The following is a 16,889-nucleotide window of genomic DNA, read 5'->3' on the forward strand; positions in this document are numbered from 1 at the left end:
ACGTCATATTTAAATCCTCCACATGAAAGATACGTTTGGTGAGAAGAACACCCCTGGTGAGTAAGAAGAGGAACTGACTCACGTCACAGTGTGAAAACAAAAACATCTGGTTAAATGAGGCAAAGCAAGGACACAGAGTTGAATAAATACAGGGAAGTATAGGGTAGATTTGAGGGATTGCCCCTGGAACAGGAAAGGAGACAGAGGAGGAAGAGGACAGTATTTTTTTAGGATTATGCTTCCTGTTCATTGCTTTGGTTACGTTTCCAGGCATTTTGTCCTTATTTCCAGAGAGTGAGTGACTGGAGCTGCTCTTTAGACGTATATGCAAAAAGTTCAAAGGAAGGTCAAATAACAGCTGTTGAATGTGTGTGTGATTGGGTGAATGTGGCTATAGTGTAAAGTGCTTTGAGTGGTCGGTATGACTGAAAAAATGCTGAATAAATTCAGTACATTTATCATTTAATGGAAAAGTGTGGTAAAAATGCTCTGTGAGTTATCTAAGACATGGGCTGCAGTTGTTGCATTTCTTTTTTTAACTACTCCTGTATTAAAGTCAACATCAAAAGTGTCTTACATAGGCTAAGGAGAACAGAGGTTGGACTTCTGCCCAGCTCTTGCCCAAAGTCCTCTTTTTAGATGAAAGCTAACTTTGCATAGCATTCGGAAATTAAGGTTCCAGAACGTAGATGAATAATTCTGATTTAAGGCCTATCCACACTCGGTAAGAACAGACATTTGCTGTGTTACTTGAGATGGCTAAAACATGAACAAAGTTTGGTCTAGTTAGGACATTTCATACTTCACAAGAAGTATTCCACATAGGTCCCATAGTATTTGTATATAGTTGTTCATTGACAGCCAACAAGAAAAATGTTCAGCCCAGATGAGGTGTCAAGCAGAAGCTGCAAGAACTTCCTAACCAGATTTGCAAGAACAGGACGATTGTCATTTTGTTCTTGCAGCTCTGGGAAAAAAAGGTCACATTTCTCTGTTTTGCATAGGCCTTTTCAATTCATGTAAAAAGAGACGAATATTGAGTGCACACACTGTATGCAGTACAGATACACGTAGTTTTTAATAGGTCAGCATTTCTTCATTGAAAATCCATATTTTTATTCTCTGGTTCTGTACAATTTTTGTAATAAACCTTCATCCAAATTAAATGTAATCAATGCCTGAAATATACCACTGTGTGTGATAAATCTATAAAATATTTTTTCACTTTTGCAGTTATATTACTGAAATTTGTGGAAGTCGGTAATAAAAATTGGACGACAGGCAAAAGTGGAGTCTCTTTACTTTTGGACCTCTAAGTAACACTGAGCACAGCAGCTAAAAACATGTCCAGAAATCACACTTTCTTGCTAACCAACGTTTTCCACCTAACCAATCTATGGCACTGATCGCGAATGTTGTCACATTTGCTCTTTACTATTCATAAGCACCTGAGACCTCTCGAGTTCCCCAGATGTTCGCACAAACAGAGTACATTCTTACAATGGCAACATATGCAATACCTGAAGTTTTGGAAGATAACGATGTCCTGGGAGCTTCATTTCAACATGCTTCAATTGAAAAACACAGTGTAATAGGCAGGGGCTGTGTATTAAGGGGTCAACTTCTTAAGAGGTTAGCATTAGAATGCATAGTTCAAATCTACCTAGCTAATCCCCACCATGGTTTAAGAATGTTCACCTGGTATTGTCATTTTCCCAGCAGTTGTTGAACAGAAATTTAGCTTTCAGCACAATTAAAACTTTCGCTGCAGCTATTTCATCCTGTCTTGAAGGGCTTAGTGCCAGAACACCCACTGATTAAATGTTTTTAGATTAAATGGTTTTTGAAAGTCATATCTACACACAAACCGGTGTCATAGCCACTGGTTCCTCAGGGGGAATAAGCGCCAGTAATCCACACATTGGTTAAAGCTCCATTTGAATCCTTAGATCAAGCTCCACTTAAATTTATCTTATTTAAAGCAGCCCTGCTGTTCGTTCTGATATATGCAAAGAGAGCAAGTGATTTATCTGCTCCTTCTGTTGTTCCTTCCTGTCTTGGTGTACGGGGCAATGGCAGCTCATCTGTACTGCGTTCTAACCCTGCTTTTACACCTGAAAGCATCACAAGGTCATTCAGGTCTAAAGTGATAATGCTCAATGGTATCTACCCTCCTCCTAATAACACCGAGGAAGAAGCTACATCTCACCTACTCTGTCCCGTGTGTGCACTCATGAAACAGAGGTTGTTACACTGTGTCATTACAAATGCTTCAGCTGCTAATTGCTTTCCTTTGTTTCTATGCTCTGGGGGAGGAACTGTTGACCTGCTCTGCTCAGTGTTACACTGTTACAGTTTGCAACCTTCGTCGTCACTTATTCACTGCAGTAAGTCATCTCAGCCTCTGTCCAGACCAGAGATTATTTATTCTCTCTGTTCAGTTGCACAGGGCACATCTGAGTACATAATTACACACACCAAAGGCTGAGTTTGAAGTTCTGTGTGAGCGGATGCTTTATGTTTGTGGTCCAGACAGATCCAGAGAGGCAAGGACTTCATGCTGTTTTGCCTTAGACCCACTAGCCCAAACAAATAGTCTTAAAGGGTGAAGTTTATACAAAATAGAACGTTGGTTGCGTATTGAAATCCCAGATTCTCAGTATAGGTGCAGCCCTTAAAACTCTGAACCTCACTGGTTCCTAAATGGCTGAAAAAAACGTAATTTTGGAGCTAATTGTCCAGTCTCAGCATAGTTTGTATTCAGTGAGAGTGGGGTGGGGCCAACTTAGCAGGTGGGCATGAACAAATTTTTTTAGTGCTGCCTGTCCGGTGCACCAGGGATAAACATAGTGTGGAAAATGCACAAATATGTCAGGGTTTGGACTTTGTTTGTGTTTAGTTACTTTGGATCTAAGATGTTTATATTTAGTATTTTGTTAGTCGTGGTTGTTTTGGTTACTTCCTCTGTGTTAGTTTCCTTTATAGTTGTAGTCCCTTTTTAGCATGGTTCTTTATGTTTAGTTTCTATAGTTCTAGTTCTCCCTCCTGTTTGATCAGCTTTAGTTAGTGTTTACATTTTGTTTGTATTTATTCTAGTCCTCATGCTCTCTACTTGTTTCCATCAGTGTGGTTTTAGGTTTGTTTACTTTTGTAATCTGGGTCTCTTTATGGGTTCTTTGTTTAGGTTGCCAGGTCTTAGGTTGTTGTTATTCTTCTGTTTCCTTTAGTTTATGGTTATTCTAGTTTTCGTATGCTTCATTTAATTATTTATCTTTGTCTATAGGTTTGCTTGATCTGGGTTTCTTTATTGTTAATTAGTCCCTTCGCCATGTGTTAGTCTATGCAATAGTTCCACCTGTTCCTTCAGCCTCCCTGCCTCCTTGTCACACCTGTTCTTAGTTCCTTTGATTACCTGCCTTTGTCTCCCTCAGTATATTAGTTGGTTTTGTTTCATTGTGTGTCGCTGGTTCCTCTGATCATAACCACTGATTAAGTTCAGTTCTTGCTACGGTCCTGCAGTGTGTACTCAAGTAAGTGTTTTGGTTTTGTCTCAAGCTTGTACCTGCAGCAATATTTGCTACGTTTTTGCTACGTTTGTAATCTTTGAATAAAGCTGAAGACCGATGCAAAATGCTGCTGCCAAGCTCTTGTCTCCGCTTTGGTCCACCCCAAAACCCCGACGTGGCAAAACATGGACTGCACTTTTTAAAGAGAGAAGAGGAGGAAGGAGGGGTGTGGGCTAAAGTCCCCAATGTTTCAAGACCCTAAAAACGCCCCTGCTGTTTATTCTAGTGGGAGATCTTTTCTAGTGTCCACCACAATATTCTTGTCTTCTGAGACAAATTTCTATTTTTTTTATCTATTCCACAAGCAATGCACTGTTTCTCCCTGTAAGGCTTTCACTCTGCATGTGTGTGTTCATGTGTGTGTGAAGCAGGGAGGACACACACTTGTAGCTATCTTTAACACAGTGCACATGACAGTATACAAAGAACTCCATTCAGGTCAATATTGCATTGCTTTATGTAAAACATGATTTAGGAAGGCTTATCTATTGAATATTGAGTATACATGCATAATAATCCTGTAAGCGTTTAACTTAAAGAAAAAACACGTTAAAGTGTAAAGTGCTTTGTATAATCTTGGACTTTCTTTCCCGATGTATTTTTTTTTTAATCAGACGCCATATGCACGCCTTCAGGACTCGACCCATTTCTTTTTTCTTTTTACATACTGGTCTTTTCCCACTGCCATTATTCCAGTTTGTGAATCACTGGATCTGGAAGTGAAGTTTAGTTTCCCCCAGTAGTTAAACAGCAGCGCGTCAGAACATCGAGTTAACATGTTGAAATGGATTTTATGAGGCTTTTCGGCACCGTTATCGCCGTTTTGTTTCACCCTGGATCCGCTTCGAAAATACATGGTAAGATTTTGCTCCGGGGGCGAAAAAAAAGACGGGGATATTTTTATTTTATTATACTTACGTACCCTAATAGTTAATAATACAATACTTTCGCATTTTACCAAGATAACCTCAGCGTTTTGTAACACATGAAACGGGGTTTGTTTTAGTGGCACAAGGAAAGGAGTCTGAGAGCAGAACCGCTCCTGAAAAAGTCCAAAGCAAGCAGCAGTTTGCGTGTTTCGTAATAATATCGACGCAACAAACTCCTTGGAACACGTAAACAACGGTTTCTGCCCGGGTCTGAGAAGGTGCTGCTATAATTTACGGTGCTATAACAGTAAATATTGCTGTCTGCTGACTGTAAACAGAGACATTCAAGCGCTTACATAACTGCACCACTGCTCCGCCAGCATTCGGTTAAAACAGCATATTAATGGCTTATAACCATCTTTTTACAGCCTGTTCTTAATTAATATTTTAAATAATTATTATCCAATTATTAGTGTTTACGTTTTAGTGGGATCAAATGACAATATCAAAAGTAGGATTGTTTAATTATAGAGAAAATAACAGTAGTGATCAGTGGCTGTGGATAGCAAGCAGACTCTAAAAACTGCTGGGTTCAAAAAAAACAAAAAACAAGCCAATTAGTGTTATTTTGCTAAAACACTTCTGAGTAATATATTTAACACAACAAGGTTAAGTTATGGGTTTGACTCAGGATACTGTGTTGGGTTTCTATGGAGAGCCGTTTCATTCAAAATTAAATAAATAAATGCTATTGATAAATTATTGATAAATATTCCATGAAATAAATAAATATCACTATGAAATAAAACAAAATATTTATGTTAAAAGAAATGTTCATTTTATTTTATTTTATTCATTTCAAGATGTATTTAATTTACTTAAAGATTTATTTAATTTACTTAAAGATTTATTTATTTATTTCATAATGCCGTTTTATTTTGTGACACTTTTATTTTGTAAAGCTACTTTACGTATTTCAGTGACTTTTACTTTTTAGCCCCGTTTTTCATTTTAAGCTATTTTTAATTCATCTTCTTATATTCAAATGAGAGGGCGGAGTTTTATATGTGGGGCGGCGCTGGGACAGCAGGGCCGAGCTCAGTTCGTGGCAGTGGCAGGCAGAAGACAGCATGCCGGTGTTACGTCGATTCGTGTTTCCCCCATCAGATACGGTTTCCCCAGCATCTCCTTGCCGCTCACATGGCAAAAAAGGCGCGTGCTTGTTGCAGGCTCGGAACCGTCGTGCTGTGCTCGCACCACAGGGGAACTACGGTAACCCTGAAAGCTCAAACATTGTGTTTCGGAGAAGTCGATCTACATTTCTTGAGCTAGTGTGTTATTAGATTAACTAATATATCATCATTTTATAGATAGAGAGAGAGAGACTACAGATATAGATCTATCTATCTATAAAATAAGATGAAATTTTCTTTTAACATAATTATTTTGTTTTATTTCATCGGGATATTTATTTATTTCATGGAATATTTATTAATAATTTATCAATAGCAGTATTTATTTTTTTATTTAATTTTGAATGAAACGGCTCTCCATAGGTATCAGACCAAAAAAATGGGTTAACATGGCAAACATCAAGACCACAACCAGTGGGTTAAAAAGAGCAATCCATAACCTAGATTAGCTAATAAACAAGAAACATTGGGGTTCAATTATGTTATGTTTAGTTTGATACTGCACCGAACATCCTGATAATGTGTAATAAGACTTTTACTGACTTTGACAATTTTTCTTGTCAAATTGGGAATGTTGAACCTAGCATAAGCCCTAAACCTAGCCATGAGGCTAATGCTAAAGTGAACAAACTTGCTCCCTAGTGTGAACTTCGATAACCTAATTGTTCAATGCAGTGGAGAGCCATTAAGGCCCTTTTCTTCTGTTGTTGCTTTTTTGTCATACTTAAATGTTTTAGATGATGAAACATATATTTATATCAGACCAAGATAATGAGAGTAAAAAGGAGGAGTGTTTAAATTATGATATCATTTATTAAATGAAAGAAATCTGTCCAAGCCAACATGGCTTTATATGAAAAATGAATTGCCCCACCTTGTTAAATCATGAATTAACTGTGATCAATCATATTTTATTGGTTAATTTTCACTAGCCACTGTCAGGCCTGATTATGCTCAAGCTCATAGTCTCAACAAATCATTTAATTAAAACTTGTCTGACAAATGAAGTAGACTAAAAGATCTCAAAAAGAAACACGTAATTCCCCAATTTAAGGAAATTAAGGAAACAGATGATAAACAAAGTCACTGACAAGTAACACTCCAGAAAGGGTTAAAAAGCCATTTTTAGGGCTTTGGGATTCCAGCAAACCCCAAATGAGAGCAATTATTCACCAAGGGAGAAAACATAGTGAATCCATGATACATACACAAAACAACATCTAAAGCTTGCCTCAGTTAAGGTCAGTGTTCATGATTCAACAATTAGAAAGAGACTTCCAAGGCAAAAACCACTGACAACCAATAGCTGATCTCCAAGAAAATATTATGTGGACTGACAAGCCAGAAGTGGACTTTTTCTAAAGGTGTGCATCCCATTACATCTGTCATAAAGCTGAAAGCATTTCAAAGAAAAGCACCATACAGTCAAACATAGGGTTTGTTGTGGAACTGGGTGTTGGTCTGGGGCTGCCTTACTTCTTAAGGACCTGGATGGATTTCCATGATTGATTCTGCTCTCCACCAAACATGAAGTAGGAGAAAGTTTGGGACTCATTTTGTGGGCCTGAGTAAGTCCATCTCTGAATGGCTAAATACAAAAATAGAGTGGTGGAATCACATTTTCTGTTTAATCTGACTGAGCTGTTTCATGCTTGAAAACCCTCCAATCTGGCTGAATTTAAACAGAGTGAGATAAAAATCCTTCACAACGATATATAAGATTTTTCACTCTCTTAAATATATTGGTTTTATATTACACTGTCAGTGGTGGATAGTATTCTTCTCTTTTGATATTACAGGGATATTTTATAGCATGTGATTAAATAAAATAGCATTTCTTAGGTTATCATCTTTGTAAATTTCCCTTTGCTGTTCAGGCCAGAAAATCTGCAGACGTGGGACAGAGCGCCCATGCTATAGGGCATCCTACATCCAGGACAGCAGGAGGAGGTTGACGTTTGATGATGCCAGGCAGTCCTGCAGGTCAGAGGGAGGTGAGCTGCTCAGCATTGAGACAGAGAGCGAGCAGCGGCTGATAGAGAGCTTTATACAAAAGCTGAGGGTTGGAGATGGGGATTTTTGGATCGGGCTCCAACGCAGCCTGCAGCATCACAGGACAGGGAATAGTAACCCAGGGTGTCCCTCGCGGTACTATTGGGTCGATGGAAGCAAGGCCAAGTACAGGTTCTCCTGATGTTTTCCTAACTTCCTCTGTGAAATGGAACAAATTGGATGAGGAAACATCCTGTGGCAAATTGTAACTTTTGCATTTTCTTTGATGCAGGAACTGGAACTGGGATGAGCCATCATGTGGCACTGAAATGTGTGTGGTATTGTACCACCAGCCCACTGCACCAACTGATGAAGAAGGCCATTTCCTTTTTAAGTGGAATGATGACAACTGCAGCTCCAAGAACAACTTTGTCTGCAAATACAGGGAAGGTGAATAGAGGCAGATGTTGTGCATGACTTTGCTTTTCTGCTTTTCTCAAAGGTGCTAGCCAAGTCACCAGGTAGAATTAAGCACATAATTATAGTTAATATCTGCTGCAGTTATGGTTATTGCTGTTCTTTTGTTTTTGGCAACATATTTTGAAGCCATTTTTATGCCAACAGCGGATATAAAAAGCCCATAGACACCATTTAAAATACTAAGTTTTTGTAACATTAAAATTAGATCATAATAAGTAATTTCAGAATCCTTTTTACCCTTAATTAGAAATGTATCCTGTACAATTCAAATGAAAATAAACAAATCTGTTAGAGAGCAAAATAAAAAGTAAAACAGCTGCAAAACCTGTTTGCATAAGTATCTACACCCTTAAACTAATGTTTAGTTGAAGCACCTTTTGATTAAATTTCAATGTTCAGTCTTCTTTGCTAGGAGTCTGTTAGCATCCCACATCTTTACTTGGCAATATTTGTCTACTCTGCCTTGTAGAGGTTCTGCAAATCTATCCGCTTATGAGATCCTCACCCCTCTTCTGGTGACTCCACAGATTTTCTATTAGATTTAGTTCTGGGCTCTTTTTTCTGGTAAAGCATCTCTTTTCTTAATTTGGACATATGATTGCCACCATATTTCACCATAGATTTGGTGTTTTGATGGTGTAATGTTGTTTTTGTACAAACATTTGGAGTGGTGACCAAAAAGCTCTGGCCAGGCCTGGATGTTTTCTTTGGAACAAATGGCTTATGTCTTTAAATCCTACTACTTAGTCCAGACATGTGAAGGATACAGAAGATTGTTGTTGCATTTAAAACACAACCAGTAATAATCAGACATGACGTCAGCTACTTCCCTGTTACTCTCAGGCTCTTGGCCATTACTCTGACCAGTTTCATATTGCCTTTTTATAATTTATATAGAAAACCTGACTTTTAGTAACATCACCTTTGTCATATTATTTCTCTAGCAATCAAAGATGGTTTGAACATTGACCATAGCCCTAAACCTAAACCTAAACTACCTCTCTTGTGATGTCACTGTGTATATATGTAAATTTTAACCCTTCTCCTGACTGATATCTTTCTACAATACTTCACTCTGTAGTAACCTCTCTGTAAACAACTGGCTTAAACTAAATGATGCAAATGAGCACACATCAAGAAATTCCTGCTAGGGTAGTTGAACTTTATTTACGGTTTACTAGATTCACTTTAATTGACAGCAGTTGTAAATTTAAAAAGGTTGACTGCTAATATGGAATAAAGAGGTGCTTCAATAAAGTTTTAGTTAAGGTGTGCACAGTTATTTAATCGGGCGTGCAACAGCTTTATTATTTGTTTTCATTTGTCCCTGTAACCGATTTGTTTGTTTTTAGTTGAACAATACAGGATACATTTCACATTAAAGGTGAATAAAGGTTTGAAGTGATTCATCATGGTTACATTTTTGTATATCACAAAGACCTGTGTTTTAACACTGGGGAGTAGACTTTTTATCTCAACTGTATAGACTTAGTATTAAAAACTTCCTCTAATTAATATATAGATAAAAATAACACCTCATTAAATATTTGGTTTCTCATTATGTAAGACGGTTTTTGATTTATTTGAATGGTACTAATTAAACACTTTTCTTTGTCTTTTGTAGAGAAAATACCGGTATATACAGGTGACAGGATCCTAGTACAACCAGGTAAACATTTATTACGTTTAGTTCCTTTTGTCAAGGTTTGATTTATTTTCTTTGTGTCACATATATGTCACATGTCTTTTAAAAGACTGTGTTTTTCACAAGTATCAGCATTCCTAATAATTCCAATAAAATAAATCAAACTGAAGTGATTTTATAATTTATCCTTTCCTAAGATGATCACGGTGTTTAGAAACTTTCAGCTGGCAATCCATAACTTCTTGGTCCCTGACCTATAAATATGATGTCACATAGGGGCTCCATTTCCCTTAGCTGTGCTTCAAAATGGGAAAGACTTTGGGACTTGTCACTCAAGAAAGGCAGATGTGTTATCTTTAAAAGTCAGAAGATGAGGGCAAGAAAATAGCTAGTCACTTGAACTTGTTCATTGTAACAGTCACTAGAGCAATAAATAAGTTTATCAGAGCTGGAATTGTCCCAAACAAAGCTGAACAAGGACTCAAGGCACCATTCAGGGTGAACAGGATAGTAAGAGAGGAAAAAAAGATGTCTCCAAAGATCACATTTAGATAATTTCAGCAAAAAGTGGTATATTTGGATAACATAATTTCCATTCCAACCATTACATGTTGTGTTTGGCATAAAGTGAGGTTGTTTTGGGAAGCATGCTGAGAAAAAGCCAAGAAAAAGGATTTCTATTATTACTTGTGTGTGAATTTTCTAGCTACTTCTGGGACTTTTACTTGAGCTGTGTGCTTTTGTCAGATGTGATGAAGACTAAGCTTATTGCAACAAACATAGTCGAGTGGTATGAAAAAGTATGTGAGACTGCACCTCATACACATTCTTAAGCATGGTGTAGGATCTGTGTGATGCTGTGGGCCTGGTTCTGTTCTAAGGGTCCTGGGGATCTGGTTAGAGGGCACAGAATCATGAACTTGTGGAAATGCTAGAACATTTTATCTACAAGTCTCGTGGCTTCTGCAAGTGAACTGAAAGTGTGTCATTGTTGAGTGTTTAAGCGGGATAAGGATCCAAAACATATTGCCAAATAAATACAGAAATGGTTTTCCAGAAACAAATCTCAGTCCACAGACCTAAATCTTGTAATTAGATTATTGAATCTGAATATTTGACAGATGAAATTCAGTTGCACAAAATACTGATCTTATAAACAATGCTTTGATAATACTGAACTCTGTTTTTTTTTTAAGAATCTTAACACTCTTGTGGTTAGGTAAAATAACAATGAGTCATATATTTGTAGCTTTGTTTCACTGATGACCTTTGTTGTATCTGCAGTTCCATCTATGAGGCCAAACATATCTATAGAAGGGGATGTGAGGATAACCATAGGATCACCTGAGTCTTCGGGTAAAAAATACATTCTACCTTTCAATTTTAAGAGGAAATTGTTAAAAACAAATTTTATAAATATTCAGAGAAGGGGTTTAAATGCAGTTGAGCTAAATAATGTGCATTCTCTTGCAGTATCTTTCTCAGACAACAGCCTCTATGTTCCGTATATCCTCTATGCCACTATTCCTGCTCTCCTGCTATTGTTGCTCTTAGCAGCTGGTGGGTTCTTCTGCTACAGACAGCATGCAAAAAGGTAAAAATAGTAAGGTTTGAAAATAATTACAGAAATAATTTTGCAGAGTACAGTGGAGATTTCCTAAATGCCACTTTGTTAATTGAACATGTTAGAACATTACCAGACATACAGTAAGAGCAGTGAGCTGAAGAAAAAGAGGGCATATTGAAGAGTAACACCTTACCAATGCGAACAACCCAGACCACTTGCCCAACTGCCCCCACCACACAGGCCAGCCAGACCAGATGAACACACGTGCATTCCCAAAACACATAATGTACATTCTCAACAATTCACAAAAAGGGAGGTAGCTTTTTCTATTCAACATCCATGTCAAGAGTATAATCAAGGGACTCTGTATGCTGTAAGAAGGGGTCCCATGTGGTGTTGAATAATTTCACAGAGCCCTTGAGGGAGAATATTAGCTTCTCAAGCTTCAAATTGTGAGTACCTGGACTCAGTCGATGTGTGAAGAAGGATGGGCAAGTTTCTAGTTAAGCAAGATTAACCTATGGGTCAGAAGGGTCGTAAATAAAACCACAGGTGTTTACACCTTGGGCAAGTCTTTAGTAGGGGGGATGCCAAAAACAGCATACAGAGGGTTAGAAGTAATGGTACAGCCATAAGCCAAGCTTATTGCGACAAAAATATCAGACCCAAATGATTTCAGCCTTGTACAGGACCAGAACACGTGTCCATAGTTGGCCAGTGATAGGTGACATCTGCAACAGGCCTCATTTACAGAGGGGTACATTTTAGCTGATCTAACATTTGTACAATGGACCCTGTAGAGAACCTTACACTAAATTATCTTATGACAAGCAGATATGGATGACAACGGAACCAGAGACAATGCACAGTCCCACTACTGTTTCGTTAACTTAGAACTCAGACCGTTCTCACAAGCAGTTTTAATAGCAGCAAGCAGCGACGACATGGACTGAAATACACCTCCTAGCAGTGGCATCCACAGTCCGAAGGGTATTCACCAGGGTTTCAGTAGAACGGGTCCAAAAATGAGGAAACAAATTTTTTTTAATTATCCCTGATCTGACAAAAGCGAAAATGTTGGTGATTAGGCAGGCCACCGTTAGTAACAAGTTGTGCAAAAGGAGGAAAAAATGTTGTCCATGTATAGATCACCAACAGACCGGATTTCTTTGTCGTGGCACAATCCAAAATCTGGGTCTGGAGGCGTCAGAAAAGCAATTTCTGTAAATTGAGGTGAGAACTGAAGGACCTAAAAGACCAAAATGCTTTCTAAACTGACTCCAGATCTTTAGTGCTATGTAAACTAGTGGGCAGCCAGGCAAACGCGAACGTGGGAGTGGAAGTTGATAACATAAAGTGCAGCATAAAGAGAATGGAGTTTTGTTCCCAATGTACCCAGACACATAAGGAATAACTCTTATGTTTTAACCAAAACACATCTGTGTACATTGGCTGCCCAGTATAGAACCTAAAAACTGGAAGGACAAAACGCCCCTCCTCCCTAGGTCCTTGGAGGATTTATCTGCGGATCCTCACAGATTTACTAGCCCACAGAAAAAACAAAACCAGCTTGTCTAACCTATCAAATAAGGAATTGGCTTATAAAACGGAGCACATTGAAACTAATAAAGATATTTTGGGAGAACCACCATCTTAATCTGATTGATACCGCCTATAAGTGAGAATGGCAAAGTCGACCAGCAGGCAAAGTCCTTCTTCGTCTTTTCAACTGACGGGGTGAAGTTGTCTTGATATAGATCAGATACAGATGTGGTGTCATGAGCACCCAAGTAGCAAAAACCACTACTTGACCATTTAAATGGTGTTACAGAGCGTGAAAGTGCTTTGGCTGGTGCATTGATAGACAAGAGCTCACTCTTCTGGTAATTAAGTTTATAACCAGATATGGCAACATATCAATTTTATATATCAAGAATTACAGGGACAGAGTTTGCGCGGTCGGAGACATACAAGAGAAGGTCATCCACATACAGTGAAACCTTATGGACCGTTTTATGTCGCATGATGCCTTTCAAGCCAAACTCTGAACGTAGAAAGAGGTAAGTGGTTATATTACCACAGTAAAGAGTAACGGGGAAAGCAGGCAGTCTTGTCTGTTACCCTGGTAGAAAGGAAAAATGGGGGATAAAGTGCTGTTTGTTCGGAGAAAGGCTTTTGGTGATGAGTACAGGAGTGTAATCCAAAGAGTAAAGGCCTTCCCTAGTCCAAACCTTGCCATCACTTCGAATGGGAAGCTCCATTCAATCCTGTCGAAGGCCTTCTATGCATCAAGGGCGATCACAACCTCTGGCATATTTGAATTAGATGAGCTGATAACGAGGATACTGCAAGTATTATCTGAAAATTGTCGACCAGGCATAAGGTAAATTTGGTCAAGCACAATGATGAGTGATAAAACAAGTTGTAGACACGAAGCGAGAAATTTAGAAATTATTAGTCACACAGGCAAATGCTTCATTGTACATATTCTACAGAAGAGGAGCAAGCAGGTCAGTAAAGGACTGGTGACTTACCAGTGTGGAGTATAATCATGGCCTCTTGGACTTCTAGTGTGGTAATGAGCCCACCTAAAGTATCAGACACACTATTGTATATTTGTAGAATGATAATCTTCTCATGCATGTCGCCTGGGGGCAAAGGATGGTTAGAGGTGTGTAAGGGGGAATAGAACCCAGCAAATGCCTTATTTATCTCCCCAGGATCAGTAAGTGACCCTTGCAGAAGACTTGACCACAGAAATTAGCCTTGAGGCCGTCTCAGCCCTGGCTTAACAAAAGAGAAGCTTCCCAGCTCTATCACCAGACTCATAAAATCATTGTTTAGCCATAAGCAGTAGCTTTTTCACTCTTGTTGTTGATATGAGGTCAAACTCTGTCTGCGGTATTAGACGTGTTCACCTTCTTCCTGTGCAAGATAAAAGAGATAAGTTGGCCACTTGCTTAAGCCTTGTAAGCATCCCATAGAGTGGCCGTATTTGTACCAGGCAGGTCATTCAACTCAAGAAATAATGAGAGCAGAGTAAATTCTCCATACTTTGCAAGGACTGTTTTGCATAAGCCAGACCACAGGAGTAGGGGCATGGTCCAATAATATGATGCTATGATAGTCTGTGGCAAAAATTTTGGAAACAGTCTGGCATCCAAGAGAAAGAAGCCTATACAAGTATAAGTACATTTTGTTAGTTCTGTTGTTAGCAGCGCCATCATGAAGCTAGCGGTGTCTTCCCCCTCGTCTTTTTCCCTCTTTGATTTCTTTGACATTTTCGACAAGAAGCACACTACACAACACAACAAAGGCAATTCAGCATGAAAAAAAGGGCTGAAACGATGTGATGACCACAAGGAAGTTATAAAGTCGGGGAGCGCATACTAGTGTGACGACTCCGTCTGGCTGCTCAGTGGAAGTTCTACAGTGAACATTTCTGTTTAAATCACTTATCAGTCAAGAGTCACATTAGTGTAAAAAATCAAAGGAACTCCATCTATAAGTCAACTTTGGCCAACTTGTTTTTCTAATCTCGTTGTAGTAAGCCTTCTCACTGGGAATTTTATCCTTTCTATTTGTATTCAGGAGGAAGACAGAGACAGAGAGCTTCCACAGCAGATCAAAGCAGCTGATGCCAACAGCAGCTTCTTCTTCCTCCGTACAAGGGCCTTATGCCTTTAGTGACATTACTAAACTCCCTCATGCTGCTCTGGACTGCAGAATGCAGGCAGAAATCATGACAAAATACTCCTGCCCACCTTCACATGATGCACAGTATGCCGATTATGAGAATGTGACGTGTTCAGAGAAGGAGACTGGCTTTGTGACCAATGACATCTACGAGATGTCCAGAACTCACAGTCAGCACTGCTGTAGTCAGACTGGATGGGTGGAAAATGAGATCTATGGGTAATATTGTTTATGTTGATCTGAGCTCTGGAAATGTCTGTGAACTTTGAATTATTAACAGAACATTATTAAGGTTGGAAAAGGAACATATACTGGTCTATATCCCTTTCTTACTACATATCTTGCTAGTTTACCTGTGCGGTACGGGATCACTAAATTTACAATTAAATAGGCCTGGTTTATGGCCTGGCTTTAAAGTGTGAATTTATTCCTCGTGTTTGAACATTTCTCTTTTGGTCAGTTACTATATAACAATATATTAGGAAAGCATATTTGTAAAACCTTTTTAAATAAATACTGATATTAATCAAAACAAAATCTATGTCTGCTATTTTTGATTTTAGGAATTTTTACATGATGAGACATTGATATTTACAGTGCCTTGGACATATGTACAAGTTGTGATGTTACAACAAAAAGCACCAACATTTTAGGGAGATTTTACGTGATAGACCAACATAAAATAGTGCTCCTAATCTATCAGATTGTGAGGAATTTCCACAGTCCTCCTTAAGGGATCCCAGAGATTTTTTGTCAAATTTAGTTCTGAACATTCCAAAACTCAAATTTTCTTCTTATAAGGCCATTATTTTGTTGAATTGGATGTAACCTTGCACTTTCAGTGATTGTGAAAAATGAAATCCCTCCTCATTTTTAGCTTTCTAGTGGACACCTGAAGGTTTTGAGTTAAAACTGACTGTTATTCGGAACCTTTCCTAATTTGTATGCACCTTACTAACAACCCCAGATCCAAACAAATAACACTAACCGTAGACCATGATGCTGCACCATATTTTAATGTGATTGTGGTGTTATTTTGATTGTGCCCTCTGTTGATAAAGACCTTTTGGGACCTTTTGCATCTTATGGAATTGTGTCTCAAGTGTTTATGTTTGGTTTCCTCACATGATAACACATTCAAACAAGGTTTGGGAAGGTTGTAGTCAGGCATGGATGTTTTCTTTGGATGAAAAAAAAAGTTTTGCAACCTAACTCATAGACAGACATATGGAGAACACCAAAGATTGCTGTTATATGTAGAAAGGAATCAATCCGTTTTGGAAATTGCTGCAGCTCTTTTAGTGTTGCTGTCTGCCACTTGGTTGCCTTCCTGACCACTTTGTATCTTGAATGTTTTTGCACCCTTCTCCTGAGTCATACCTTTGTACAGTGAAATGGTTGGATTTGATCGTTTGTAACCTCTTTGCAAACTGCAGCTTTAGCCAAAGAATATAAACCAGGAAAATTCAAATAGGGCAGCAGAACTTTATTTCAGGTTGTTCAGACTGACTATAACTGATGGCAAGCATGAACTAAAGACTGAAAACTGAAACTAACTTAAAAGGATCTTTTTTTAAAGTAATAGTTCAAGGGTGTGCATACTGGGTTAATGCCTATTTATTATTTTATTATTTTTCCTTTTGACATATCTTTGTTTTTTCAGTGATGTGTACATAATGAATTACACATTATATGCAGAAAATGTTTCAAAATCAGTTATTGTGGACTCACAAAAACCTGGCAATTAATTGGGGGGGCGGGTGTGTAAAATATTAAGAGTCGCTGTAAGGAAGAATTATAGCGTTTTATCATTTTAACATGCAACATATGATGCTATTGGGAGTTTTATTAATTTAGAGGTAATTAATCACTAAACAAATG

The 16,889-nt window shown here is 38.3% G+C and overlaps 1 protein-coding gene across 1 annotated transcript; it reads left to right on the forward strand.

Annotated features, from left to right (window-relative positions):
- The first annotated feature begins 4,070 nt into the window (after positions 1-4,070).
- laynb (layilin b) lies at positions 4,071-15,545 on the forward strand. Its single transcript, XM_047392675.1, has 7 exons — positions 4,071-4,423; positions 7,506-7,812; positions 7,913-8,070; positions 9,725-9,769; positions 11,030-11,101; positions 11,219-11,339; positions 14,904-15,545. The coding sequence occupies exons 1-7, from the start codon at positions 4,351-4,353 to the stop codon at positions 15,229-15,231; spliced, it is 1,104 nt and encodes a 367-aa protein (XP_047248631.1). The 5' UTR covers positions 4,071-4,350; the 3' UTR covers positions 15,232-15,545.
- The last annotated feature ends 1,344 nt before the right edge of the window (positions 15,546-16,889 follow it).

Source organism: Girardinichthys multiradiatus, chromosome 18, assembly GCF_021462225.1.
Source record: "Girardinichthys multiradiatus isolate DD_20200921_A chromosome 18, DD_fGirMul_XY1, whole genome shotgun sequence".
In the NCBI taxonomy this organism is placed as follows: Eukaryota; Metazoa; Chordata; class Actinopteri; order Cyprinodontiformes; family Goodeidae; genus Girardinichthys; species Girardinichthys multiradiatus.

Bases quoted from the DNA above. Each gene is read 5' to 3' on its own strand.
- laynb (XM_047392675.1), top strand. From the start codon at position 4,351: ATGGATTTTATGAGGCTTTTCGGCACCGTTATCGCCGTTTTGTTTCAC. The intron at 8,071-9,724 runs GTGAATAGAGGC...TGTCTTTTGTAG, and splicing joins TGTCTGCAAATACAGGGAAG to AGAAAATACCGGTATATACA. The intron at 9,770-11,029 runs GTAAACATTTAT...TTGTATCTGCAG, and splicing joins CAGGATCCTAGTACAACCAG to TTCCATCTATGAGGCCAAAC.